This window comes from Dama dama, chromosome 1 (assembly GCF_033118175.1).
Source record: "Dama dama isolate Ldn47 chromosome 1, ASM3311817v1, whole genome shotgun sequence".
In the NCBI taxonomy this organism is placed as follows: Eukaryota; Metazoa; Chordata; class Mammalia; order Artiodactyla; family Cervidae; genus Dama; species Dama dama.
In genome coordinates, this window is record NC_083681.1 from 52,765,120 (window position 1) to 52,779,202 (window position 14,083).

General features: G+C 37.4%; 1 protein-coding gene across 6 annotated transcripts in view; it reads right to left on the reverse strand.

Annotated features, from left to right (window-relative positions):
- Window positions 1–14,083, reverse strand: part of C2CD3 (C2 domain containing 3 centriole elongation regulator) — a 118,781-nt gene that overhangs the window by 104,400 nt on the left and 298 nt on the right. For 4 of the 6 annotated variants that reach the window (XM_061150019.1, XM_061150037.1, XM_061150047.1 and 1 more), the window contains exons 2-5: window positions 10,792–11,061; window positions 8,500–8,657; window positions 994–1,217; window positions 163–410 (exon numbers count right to left, since the gene is read on the reverse strand). In XM_061150019.1, coding sequence (XP_061006002.1) covers window positions 163–410; window positions 994–1,217; window positions 8,500–8,657; window positions 10,792–11,061 — 900 coding nt within the window. Of the gene's footprint in view, window positions 1–162; window positions 411–993; window positions 1,218–8,499; window positions 8,658–10,791; window positions 11,062–13,825; window positions 13,931–14,083 lie in introns of those variants that run through there. The other 2 variants (XM_061150027.1, XM_061150052.1) reach the window with 2 other exon arrangements.

Here is a 14,083-nt window from a genome sequence, read left to right on the forward strand (position 1 = left end):
AGAGCAGCCCTTCAATGGTTAGAGATTCTGGACTCTAGTAAGATTACTCACTTTTACTTGCCTATTTAGTTCAAACAGAAGTCTTGCTTCTCTTCGTATGTTGCTTAACGAGCAGAGTCCCAATAAATATAGCTTAGTCTCAGTTCACAAATATATACATACCTGAAAGAAGGTCCTTGGTAGGGGGGTTGTTTGAAGAAAGAATGCATGAGTCACTGTGACTCTTGGCAACTGTGCTAATTTGAGGCTGGAATTCAGAACTGTTGAGAAGGGACATCTGCTTCCGTGGGGCTTGGCCTTTCAGAGTCACAGACTCTAAACTCTGTCCTGAATTAAGATGGTGCTGGAGTCCACCAAAAGAGTCTTTTATTGTATCTGAGTTCTCTGCAAAGTACAAGTGATCTTTCCCCCTGTTTTAAAATAAAGGAGAACTTCAGCAGTATATTAACCATTATGGTAACATTATACTTCATCAGAGACAGAAAGTGGATCAGTGGCGTACAGCAGTGTAGCTCAGACTTTGTAAATCTGTTTTCATCTCCCAAATGAAATAAATAATAGATGTTTTACCTATGGTATGGTTGTGGCTAAAGTGAGACAATGAAACAAAAAGCTCAGTGCTGAGCCTGACACAAAGCAAATGCCTGATAATTATTTAAAATCAAAATCTATCTTTCTTCCTTCATTCCCTTTCACAAAACACTGCCGTTTCCCTCTTTCCCTTCATTGCCCATCTATCATAGCATCTCTATATGACTTAGACATACTTATTTATCTGTGTATTGGCCTCCTCACTAGATTATGAGCCATCTATAAAACAGGAACTGCCTCTTATTAATTTCTATGCCCAGCACCAGGAAACAGTGAGTACTTAATACTTATTTGGTGAAATGACTACCTTTAGTCTTTTAAGCAACCACAAATGAAAGACAAACATTATGTGTTCAGTGGGAGTTAGCTGACAGACCGACTGGTATTAGGTGTGGTAATTACCTTGGCGGGGTTGACCTACTGCTATTAGCTGCTAAATCTTTTCCATCAATTTTGGTAGTAGGGATCCTATGAAGCCTTGATGGAACTAGAAATTGAGTATTGCTTGCTTCAGAATATTCTCTGAATCCCTGCTCAGATAAAAGCACATTTTCTATCATGTTAGTGGTAGGAAGAGGATTGTAGCTGTCATAAGTTTCTGACAAAGGCTCCAGAACAAGTGAGACCTGAAAGAGACATGCAATGTATTAGAAGTTTTATTTTTTAGCACTGATTAATTTTTAAACTGTTCAATATAAATTAATGACCCCCATTTCTTATAGGATCAAGTTCAAATTCCTGCCTATATCAGAAGACTCATCTCTCACTGTGCTCTCCTCCCCCATCTCCCTCTTCTAGATTTACTAATTAATTAAGAGTTTTCTAAATTTACCTTATTTTTCATTCCTTTATGCCTCTATATGCAGATTTCCTCCAGTATTATTTCCTCTATGAAAACTTTTTTGTGTCTAGGCAGAGATGTTATGGCCACTCCGTTTTCCATTTTTCTACTTACTCTGTTATCTATCCATTCATATAACCACCATTTATTGAATACTATAAGAGGCCAGAAACTGTGCTACATTCCTCACATAGAGAAGCTGATGCGATGATATAATTCTGTCAGGAAAGTATATTATCCTAATTTGAAGATTAAAAAAAAAAGCAGACGCTTAAAGGAGGGATTTGTACTTTCAGTTTATTTGTTATCCTAATTAGATTATGAATTTCTCAAAAGCATGGACTGTCTCATTCATTTTTCTGTAGACTAATCAGCATAGCACATACTTAGTGCACACATCAAGTATGCATAATAATGACTAATGGTCTGACAAATAGAAAAACAACTTGCTGCATCCTTATTGCTAGTTATTTGAGAAAAATAAGGCCCTAGTTCTATGCTGGGGAGGAGGCAGGGTGAAGAGGGAGGAACAGTGAGATGTAAAGTTTTAGTTTTCTTGAAGTTTCCTTTATCATCTCACTCCACTGAATTCAGGCACTCACTGAAAAACTCTCCAGTTCTCTGAAAAGCTAAACAAAGTCCAATGGGGGAGTAAAAAGTAAAACAGAGCCTAAAGCAAAACTTTAGAGAAGAAACTGAATAATGTACTCCCAAAGAAAAAAAAAGCAGTGTTCAAAGTTAGACTACAATGACAAAGAAAGCAGAAGGAATCGTTAAAGGAGCCAAAGAGAGTCACATAATGATAAATGGCCTAAGGCAAAAATGAAAGATTTCAGTTAAACATTTTAAGAAGTCTCTGGGAAGTTCAATGGAGTAATTTGTGTGGAGAAATTGTCAAGGCAGAGACTCAATAAACACACCTGGGTCTTGATGAGAACTTTGTTCATGAACCAGGTAGCACAAAGTCCTTTAAATCTATTCATCAAGATTTTCTTCAAATGACCAGAATGCAGTGGGATAAATACTTCGTGCAGTCACTCTATAAGAGGATCACATAAAATCCTGGCTGCCCAAATGTGTCAGAAAATTGTCCCCTACCATTTATCACTTGCCAAAAGACAGCCACTGTATTCTAAAAACAAAGGAGACACTGAGAATAAAGATAGAGTCCCTGGCCTTAACAATGACCTACTGGCTAGTCCTAGTTTTGCTTTTTCCTTAAAAAATTTGAACTAGTTACAAAACAACTCAATGGTCTCTATTACCAGTGAGGGGGGAAAAAAAGCAAGTCCAGGTACCTGCCACATCTACTTTACAATGAATATATAGGTGCTGGTCTAACTCCTTTGTTCAATTAACAAGTATTTTTTGAGATCAATGCTAAGTTCTGTGCTACTTGCCTGGGGCAAAGAGATAATGAAACATGCAATATGACCCACAGGATCAGAGTATCTTGTGAAAGTGAAAGGGTTAGCTGCTCAGAAGTGTCCAACTCTTTGCAACCCCATGGACTACAGCCCACCACGCTCCTCTGTCCATGGAATTCTCTAGGCAAGGATACTGGAGTGGGCTACTGTTACCTTCTCCAGGGGATCTTTCCGACTCAGGGATTGAACCTGGGTCTCCTGCATTGCAGGCAGATTCTTTATCATCTGAGCCACCAGGGAAGCCATCTTGTAGGGAAATTTAACAAGAAGTAATTTTAATATAAAATGATGAGTTTTAAGGATAAATATGTGTACTGGGTGCTGCAGGAACACAAAAGAGGGGTCTGGGCTTGGGGAAGAGGTGAGGAAAAAGGGCCAGAGATGGCTTCCAGGACTGAAAAATAAATACTTGGGTTCAGAACCTTAAATATGAGTGAGCAATAAAGTTGAGTGGGGACTGAGGTAAAACATTCCAGGCAGAGAAAAAAGCATGAGTCAAGTTTTACAGGTGTAAAACAGAATACTGTTCCAATAATTCCTACCAGTTCAAGCAATCTCCACTCCTAACCCCTCTGTTTCCGTACAGTGTACCCAATACACTCCTGTGTTCATCTCGCAGATTCTCACTTCAGTCCACAGCAGTTATGCTCCGCCCCCAATCAAAGTTCACCCTGGTGCTCATTCCTTTGACAACCCCTTCACTGAGCCCTGCAGAGCTTCTACTGGGTACGAACTACCTTATCACTTTACACTTTAACTGAACATCTCTCTTAAAGTGTCCTCATTTCCCCCAAAGTTTCTCCAAAGGAAACTACTTCTTTTACTAGCTAGGATAAGGGAGGTTGACTTATTCCTTTATCATGCCATTGCCAGATCATCATTCGACTGCCCAAATATACCACATCTTTTCTAGATTCCATGCCAACCACAAATACCTTGAATATACCACATGATTCACGTATCTGTTAATGAAATATCCTTAAGAACACAAATCAGTGTTCTCTCAATGACTCAATGCTCTTTGGCACTAAGTTGCCCACAGTCGTCTTCTACATTTACAACATCTATCAGTATTGGAGAGAGCAAACTAGTATATCTATTTTTCAGATTTATGCTGGTCAATATAGCATTTGTTAAGATTTAAAAATTATTTAACGGTGATTAAAAAAACAGATTTTAGGTAAAAATTTGAATTTCTGGCTTCTCTTGAAAAATCAGAAGTTCCAACAATCCTGGGTCCCCATTCCAATGTGGCAAAAATTAGCTGGAGTAGATTTCCCAGGCAAGAATACTGGAGTGGGTTGCTAGTTCCTTCTCCAGGGGATCTTCCTGACCCTGGCATAGAACCAGTGTCTCCTGCATTGGCAGGTGGATTCTTTACTGCTGAGCCAACAAGGAAGGCCAAAACTATGTTCAGATGCAAGTGACCACCACCATATTTAAGGCAAGCGTCTTCTAATTTCACAGCTATAATCACCATCCGCAGTAATTTTGGAGCCCAAGAAAAAGTCTGACAGTTTCCATTGTTTCCCCATCTATTTACCGTGAAGTGATGGGACCGGATGCCATGATCTTAGTTTTTTCAATGCTGAGTTTTAAGTCAGCCTTTTCACTCTCCTCTTTCACCTTCATCAAGAGGCTCTTTAATTCCTCTTTGCTTTCTGCCATTAGGGTGGTGTTATCTGCCTAGCTAAGGTTATTGGTATTTCTCCCAGCAATCTTGATTCCAGCTTGCGCTTCATCCAGCCCAGCATTTTGCATGATGTACTCTGCATATAAGTTAAATAAGCAGGGTGACAATATACAGCCTTGATGTATTCCTTTCCCAATTTAGAATCAGTCCATTGTTCCATGTTCAGTTCTAATTGTTGCTTCTTGACCCACATACAGGTTTTGCAGGAGGCAGGTAAGGTGGTCTGGTATTCCCATCTCTTTTTAAGAATCTTCCACAGTTTGTTGAGATCTACATAGTCAAAGGCTTTACAGTAGCTAATGAAGCAGAAGTAGATTTTTTTCTGGAATTTTCTAGCTTTTTTTTGTGATCCAATGGATGTTGGCAATTTGATCTCTGGTTCCTCTGCCTTTTCTAAATCCAGCTTGTACATCTGGAAGTTCTAAGTTCACATACTATTGAAGCCTAGCTTGAAGGATTTTGAGCATTACTTTGCTAGTGTGTGAAATGAGTACAACTGTACGTTTGAACATTCTTTGAAATTGCCTTTGGGACTGGAATGAAATCTGACCTTTTCCAGATAATTAACCTTGCTCAATTATCCTCTTTTATTTTCAGTATCTTTCTTCACTTGCTTTTCTCTTGGTCTACAAATCAGGTCTCTTACTCTCTACAAAGGGTCAGCAAACTCATTCTGTAAAGGGGCGGAGGGTAAATATTTTCAGCTGGATTGAACAATCTTTTTTAAAATGACCCTTTAAAAATATAAGAAAGCTTTCAGTTAGAAAGCCAGATTCAGATCACTAGGCAGTGTGCCAATTCCTCTTCTAAAGTATCAACAAATTTCTCAATTCTACCACCCACTATCAATCTTTTCCTCTACAATTCAAGTAAATTTTATATGTGACTCTCATATGCCTGGGCACCATATTAAGTGCTTCCACATTTTTTTTCATATTACTTAATCCCTGCAACAAGGCTATAAGGTAAAAGTTATTATCTTCATTTTACAAAATAAGATACCGAAACTCAGAGAGTACAAATGAACACCAACCAATTTTTCCATGTCCAAGTCTGGTGCTATATCCATTAGGTTACACTATCTCTCTCTAGAGAGTAGAAGTCTCTGTTATTTCTACTTCTTCACTGTAATTACTATGCATTTACTTATTCCATAATCTTTCAAAATCTAACCTCTGTCTCTAAGACTCTATAAAAACAATTCTCCAACAAGTCCAATGATATTTAAATAAAAAAACATATAGTATTATTTTATCAGCTGACATTCAAATAAGGGGAAAAAAATGATCCAACACCTTAGAAAACAGTCCAGGAGTTCCTCAAAGTTTAAACAGCTACCACATGATCACAATTCTACACCAAGGTATATACAAAGGAACTGAAAGCATCTGTTCACAAAAAAACCTGTATGCAAATGTTCATAGCAGCATTATTCATAAAAGTCAGAAAGTTGAAACAATCCAAATGTCTGTCAACTGAAGAATGGATAAACAACATGTGATATATCCATACAATAGAATATTATTTAGCTACAATAAGGAATAAAGTACTGGTTCATGTTACAACATGGATGAACCTTTAAAACATTATATTAAGTGAAAGAAGTCAGATACAAAAGGCTACATATTACATCATTTATACAAAATACTCAGAACAGGTAATTTATGGAGACAAAGTAAATCAGTGGTTGCCAGGAGCTGGAGAAAGTAAAAAGGGGAATGACTACTAAGGGGTATATTGTTTCTTTTTGGGGTGATAAAAATGTTCTGGAATTAGATAATCATGATGGTTGCACATTCTTATGAATATACTAAAAATTACAGAATTATATACTTTAAAAGGGTGAATTCTAGAGCATGTGAATTATATTTAATTTAAATAGGAAAAGAGGACTTCCCTGGTGGTCCAGTGGTTGTGAGTCTACCTGCCAATGCAGGAAACACGGGTTAGATCTCTGGTCTAGGAAGATTCTACATGCCCCAGGGCAACTGGATCTGTGCACCACAACTACCAAGCCAGTGGTCTAGAGCCCCTGACCCACAACCACTGAGCTCAACTGCTGCAACTACTGAAGTCCATGTACCAAAAGCCCACTTCAACAAGAGAAATTCTCTTCAACAAGAGAAGCCACCACATCATGAGAAGCGTGTGTACCACAACTAGAGAATAGCCCCAGCTCGCTGCAAATAGAGAAAGCCTGTGTGCAGTAATGAAGACCCAGCACACTCAAAAATAAATGAATAAATTTTTTTAAAAATAGGAAAAGAACCCACCTAGAATTCTATATTTCAATTGTGTTATTTCCCCTTGTTTTTCTCTCCATAGTCACTGATCATATGCATATATGTGAGTACACTTTCAATTCTGTTATCAATCCAAAATAATTTTTCCATGTTGCTACACAATCATAACAATATAATTTTATCTTTTATGGAAACAAAATATTCCACTGATAGACTTTGGTCTTAATATTGTCTAATGAAATTGTCTGAATATTTTCAATATTAGAAGTGCATTTCCATAACCAGTCCTAAGCATTACTTTCCTCTATTTTTATGGTATTTCCTTAATACAAGTCCCCAGCAGTAGAATTATTAAGGTAAATGATATATGATCATTTTTATGGCTCTTGAAACACAATGCCAAACTGTTTTTGCTGGTCTGATGCAATATTGTACCATATGAGAAAAGCAGGAGTAATCCAGTCTCATTTAACCACAAAGTTACCACTATAAGGTGTCACTATCTTTAAATAATATTATAAATAAAAATATGATAGAGTATAGAAAGTGCCAAGTTTTCATTTGCGTGCATGCACAATCAGTTTCTTCAGTTGTGTCTAACTCTGTGATCCTACAAACTGTAGTTCGCCAGGCTCCTCTCTCCATGGGATTCTCCAGGGGATCTGGAGGAGTATTCCCTCCCTCCAGGCGAATCTTTCTGACCCAGGGATCAAACCTGAGTCTTCTGAGGCTCCTTCATTGTAGGCAGATTCTTCACCACTGAGCCAGCAGGGAAGCCCAAGTTCTTTCACTTCCTTAAATCTATTTCTGGACTTCATTCTCTTCCTTTGACACAATTATGTGCTTATGGTTTTATAACAAATTCTTACATCTGGTAATGTTATATGTTCTTTCTTCATCTTTTTTGAACTGCTTTCTTAAATATTTGCTTAAATTTCTATACATATTTTAGAATATATTTGACAAAGTATTAAACTCACCACATTTCTCAAGGATTTCTCCAGGAAGAACTCCCAGAGTCTCCCTCAGAAAGGGACCCTTCTATGTTCTTTCCCACTATCTAGTACATATATTTACTATGTATGTATCACACTGTGTTCTATTTGTTACTCTTTTCTATTTCATCCCACCTGACTGTGGAAAACTAATTGAAAGGAGATCTCTTATCTCTGTATCCTAAATTAATGGCACATAACAGACTATCAAAAAAATGTAGGCTGAATGAATGAATGAACATCAAAGATACCACTTAAATGAGTCAAACAAGCTATTACTGCTTGGCACTACCTTAGGAGCTGTGGGGAAAAAGAAAGAAGAAAATACTGTCCTGTCTCTCAAGGAATCTATCAACTAAAAGGAAAGGAAATTAAAAGGAAACTACAGATACATGATTTTGGAGACTATGTAAGATTATAACTGAACAATGATTATGTAATTCATGTTATAAAAGTAACAGAGAGCACAGAGAAGAATGAGTGCAGAAGGAGCTGTGAAGGATTCTTGGAACTTGAGATGGGCAGTATAGAACTAAGAGGATATGAATAAGTGGGAAATAAGTACAAAACAGTCACTGGGTAAGAACAAAGGCATGGAGTGGGTATTTGCATGGTACTTGGGAGTCATGTACCTTCCCATTCTACAAACAGACTCAAATATTTGTGCCCCTAAAGTTTTACTTTATGTAGCAGAGAATTATATTTTTACCTGGAGTTCTCCAAGTTTCTTAGATGTTGGTGAAACAATGGTAAAAAATCCATCGATGTGATGGGTTGGAGAAAGCTGGGCTAGTCCACTGATCTGAACTCTACCAACTGGAAGATGTTCAAGTTTGGTGATTACTTCCAGCACCAGCACAGCCATATCTAACCAGAAACAATTACAACATCAGCAGACAGTTTTCATTTATTTATTTATTTTTTTTGGAAGTGGGCAGAGGAGTACACATTACCAAATGTTTTTACTTAAAAAAAAAAAAATCACTTTATTTTCAAATAAACTATATATTACCATATCAATCAGGGGGTGGGAAAGAGCGAAGCCGAGATCAAAAAAACAAAGTTTTAGAGAAAAGCAATGACAAATATCTCAAATGGAGGGAAAATATTACACAGAAATAGCTAGCATATCAACTATTTGATAAGGAAAATACCTTTAAGAGTATTTTTTTTTTAACATATTTGGCAAGGATTCAGGCTTTAGTTTTGACATAAAAAAGTAACAATTCTCAGTTTTTAAATTCTCACCATATCTAGTTTTGAACTGGACAAAGGGCTTCTCTTATATAGATGCAGCAGCTGGTCCCTGCTTCTCAGGAGTATTTTATTACTTATTCCTCAATAATATCTGGAGGACTAAAATGCTGAGAGCACTTAGAACCAAAAGGAATGGAAATAAACTCCTTAATTGGATTCTTCAATTGATTGCTTTGACTTAACACCTTCATGGTCCCAATTTATACAATGCATGCATATGCAATTTGAGATTATTTCAGAACAGTGTAACTTCTGAATATTTTCTTACCAAAGTTGAGAAAATGATTTATTTTCACCATCTGTTGAATGCTGTAGTGAAAAGAGCACTGGATTTACAATTAGAAGAACTGTGATTGTGTTGTGGCTCTGATATTCATAGTCTATTTCTGTGAAAGCCACAGCTGTCTATAAAATAGGCATCATAATACCTATATCATGGCTGTGAGGAATGGTAGTATTATAAACAAAACACATAGCACAGAATCCTTTTATATGGCAGTTGCTTAATGGCTGTTATATGACTTTAGGCAAATTACTTAACATATCACAGTCCCTGACTTATCTAATCATGTAAGTTACCAGGAAATTCTATGAACTAATAGGTGTAAAAGTGCTCTGTAGAGTATAAAATAATGTGCATGTATAGAATACGAGAAATGTATCAACATTCGTTGCTTATTTACTAACATCCAGGCTCACCTATGTCTCATTAATTTTCTTAATCAAATATTTACGGGTATCTTTTAAAAGCTCTTATCACTTTCTACCTAATATCATAACTAAACTTCTCTGTTAATTTAGTTAGAATTAGATACCATTTGGATTAAATCTTTTGATTCATTTTTATAATCTCCACAGCACCTAAGCACAATGTCTGATGCATGCTAAGTATTTTATACGTATTTTTTGAATAAGTGAGTTTTTTTCTTTATATTTTGATGTCTTCAAAATTTTCTTCTGGAAAGAATGTAAACTTAAGCACAAGTTAATCTTTAATTCACCTCTGGCTCTCTTGTATTCTTAGCCCAACAATACTTACATGCTAAATGCTTTTTACTGACTTGAATTGACTTGGTAAGTCCACCATCTAAAATGTATATATGAAAGCTTGACTTGAATAGAGAAATAACAGAGTATATTCAGAATGCCTTCCTTGAACAGAAATGAAATTTTGGCTCTTGGTTCCCAGTAGAGGGATCCTCCCTTCTCTGAAAACCTGTACTACTAACTCACTAAAACACTCAATTGGTACTTAGCATGTATTATCTTGTATTACTAGTAAATTTTTATTACTAAATTTTATATCCTTACTATTAGTAAATTTTTCCCTTGAGTATAATGGAAGTTCCAGAGTAGAGATTATAGTTATTACTTAAAGAAGTACAATGTAGTGACAAGTGAATGAGTCTTGGTGTCAGAGAGAAGTGGGTTCAAATTCTAGTTTTGCCATTTATCAACTATAGAACCTTATATAGAGTATTCACTTCATCTCTCTGGACTTCAGTCTCATTGTCTATAAAACAGAGAAAATATCTATCTTTCAGGGTTATTAAAGATTAGAAATAATATCTATCAACTGGTAGCACATAGTATACTCTAAATGATGATGGCAATTATAACGTCTCTGAATCCTCAATAACTAACAGTGCCACAGCTACTAGGAACATAATACTACCTACTGTTAACGACATAGCTACATGCGTCTTACTACGCAAGCAGATGAAATGACAAGACAAAAACATACCTGTTAGATAAGAGGTAAACTGCTTTGGACCACAGCGAATAGCATAACGTGTAGTTGTTCTCACAGCTTTTGGTTCAGTCTGCAATGCATCTCTGGGACAAAAGAGGGTTCCTTCTGATGTTTCTCCCCACCATCTCACCCGGACAAGTACACAAGCAGGAGGCTTTGCAATCTTCCATATGACTTTATTAACAGAAAGTTTCAGAAAGCAGCGTAGCTGGCCTTCAACCAAGGGCGGCAAGCTTGTAGATGGAGAAATATCACTTAAACCTGTGGAGGAATCCAAGAATACAAAGTCAAAATTTAATCTAAATATAGAAAACATATAATCTTCTTTTTGAATGAAAAACACATAAAAATATTTTAATCTCTACAGAGAGAAGGCTAATTCTATTTATCCTAATATATGAGAAGTAACTAGCAAATCAGACCACAGAATAACCTATCTGGTCACCTAAGCCACCCTGAAAACTAGTTAGTGTTCAGGAGTGGATTCAGGTTACTGTGAGGAAAGAACACACCAACTTAAGACATAGTAGTATAAATGATTCTTTAACTGAAAGATACTAAATGAAAACAACAATGATACAGTTCAGTTCAGTTCAGTTGCTCAGTCGTGTCTGATTCTTTGCGACCCCAAGAATCACAGCACGCCAGGCCTCCCTGTCCATCACCAACTCCCGGAGTTTACTCAAACTCATGTCCATCGAGTCGGTGATGCCATCCAGCCATCTCATCCTCTCTCGTCCCCTTCTCCTCCTGCCCCCAATCCCTCCCAGCATCAGGGTCTTTTCCAATGAGTCAACTCTTCGCATCAGGTGGCCAAAGTATTGGAGTTTCAGCTTCAGCATCAGTCCTTCCAAGGAACACCCAGGACTGATCTCCTTTAGGATGGACTGGTTGGATTTCCTTGCAGTCCAAGGGATTCTCAAGAGTCTTCTCCAACACCACAGTTCAAAAGCATCAATTTTTTGGCTCAGCTTTCTTCACAGTCCAACTCTCACACCCATACATGACCACGGAAAAACCATAGCCTTGACTAACTAAAAGGCTAACGGACCTTTGCTGGCAAAGTAATGTCTCTGCTTTTTAATATGCTATCTAGGTTGGTCATAACTTTCCTTCCAAGGAGTAAGCGTCTTTTAATTTCATGGCTGCAACCACCATCTGTAGTGATTTTGGAGCCCCCCCCAAATAAAGTGTGACACTGTTTCCACTGTTTCCCCATCTATTTCCCATGAAGTGATGGGACCAGATGCCATGAATGATACAGTATATAGATTTTAAAAAACCTCTGAAGTGAGATTAAAATTTTTCTTCCAAGTACTGCTATTCTGATTATGGCAATGTCCAGTTTTAAAGATGCTATTTTTACCTAATTCTCATACTTTAAAACAGTCACTAAATATAAACAGCATCAACTCCTTCCAATTCACAAATGAAATGCACACCACACAACTCAGTGCTTCCATAAAGACCACCTTAAACTGTGTCTTTTCTTCCTGCCAATATCATATAATCAATGTGGACAGAAAGTATCACCTTTAGATTCTGCCACTATTCTTTAGCATAGTGCTATGTTCATAACATTTATAGCTTTTAGATGGATAATAACATGTAAAGAAGGCAATTAATCCTGACTTTCTATAAAGCTTTCCTTTAATGACCCTGATTGTCTTCCCCTTCACAGTATCTTTTAACCATGACTTACAGGAAGTTTAAGAACTTATTCCAATATTACACACACCTTTCTATTCTTCTCACTTTTCCTTTGGAGAGTGGTCACGCCTCAAGAAGAAAATACACTGAAGTCTATCAGATCAGAAATTTATATAACTAATACTTTGGATTTCCGAGAGAACACCCCTTCTGCTTTCTTGAGTGAAGACCCACCATAATATTTATGAATAAGTAGTTTCAATACAAAAATTATACACAGGCGTGTGCACGACTATTACTGTATATGCACATGGTATAATGAGAAGGACATTAGCATGTTATTTCAATTTTGATTTTCCTCCTATCAACCAAATATACTTGACTGGTTTGAGGTAGGTAGCACAGCACTGAACACTTCCACACTTCTGTTTCATATCTTGCATCATTCCTGGAAGGAAATACATTGCCTCAAAACTGCCTTAGTTATCTTTAAACAGCAGATAAGATTCATTTCTAGACTGCAGCTTAGTCCTCAACCCAGGGGCCTAATGCACTATCACTATTCCAAATACCTCTTTGCCTATAATGTAAAAAGGCAGAGTCACCCAGTCTTTGTTTCAAGGCAGCTCTGCAGAGATTCAATTTTTTTCCTGATCTGCCCTGGGTTTCCAGGGTGATTGTTCTTGCTGAAGCTAACATTCTCCTGGTCTCCTGGTGGGCTTGCATCTCCTGAAGTGGACTAAACTGATAAAGTCCTCCTGTTAAACATTTTCACCATCTCAAATCCTTCAGAAATCTTCATACCCTCACCCCCTACCACACTGTCAATCCCGTCTTTATTTCTCTCTCCTCCATAACTGACTTTTTCCTACTCCCATCTGTAGCCCTTCATGATTCATAATTGCCTCACGCCTCAGTCATTCAACTAACATTTATCGAGTCCTGTTGTGTGCTAGTTTTGGGGGATTCAGTAAGGCCTAAAACGTGATCCTTGCCTATTAGGACTACCGACATACTCTCCAACTTGTTTTTCTTCCAGTCCCATAGGGACCTGAAAAGCTCTACGTCCCCTTTTCCTGCTCCCACACGTTTATGAAAAACATTCCTAAGTCACGGGGATTTAAGGTACAGCACGGTGACTATAACGGTAGTGTACTGTATATTTGAAGGCTGCGAAAGAGTAGATCTTAAACGTTCTCTTCAAAAGAAAAAAAAATTGTAACTATGTATGGTAACGGATGCTAACGAGACAACTGGCAATCATTTCGAAATATATACAAATATCCAATCCAAAAATGTACACCTGAAACTAACATAATGTTATATGTTAATTATACCTCAATTTTTAAAAAGTAAAAACCAAAACAAAACCTACAATTTTTTCGTTCTCTTCCTTTGGAAGCATCTCCTTTCAGCCTTCCCCTCATTCAAGTCATTCACCCACTTTGCCCCCTAGTCCAGCCCCTATACCGTTTCCATTCGCGGGAGGGTCAAATGCTCTCTTTTAAGCTTCCGATGCCCCGGTTTATTTTCCCTCCGCAATCCTCTTCCCTGCTTTTTTAACAGGCGGCTGTGGGAGGTCTTCCTAGAATGCCTAGCGCCCCGCTCCACGAACTCCGCCCAATCGCCCAAC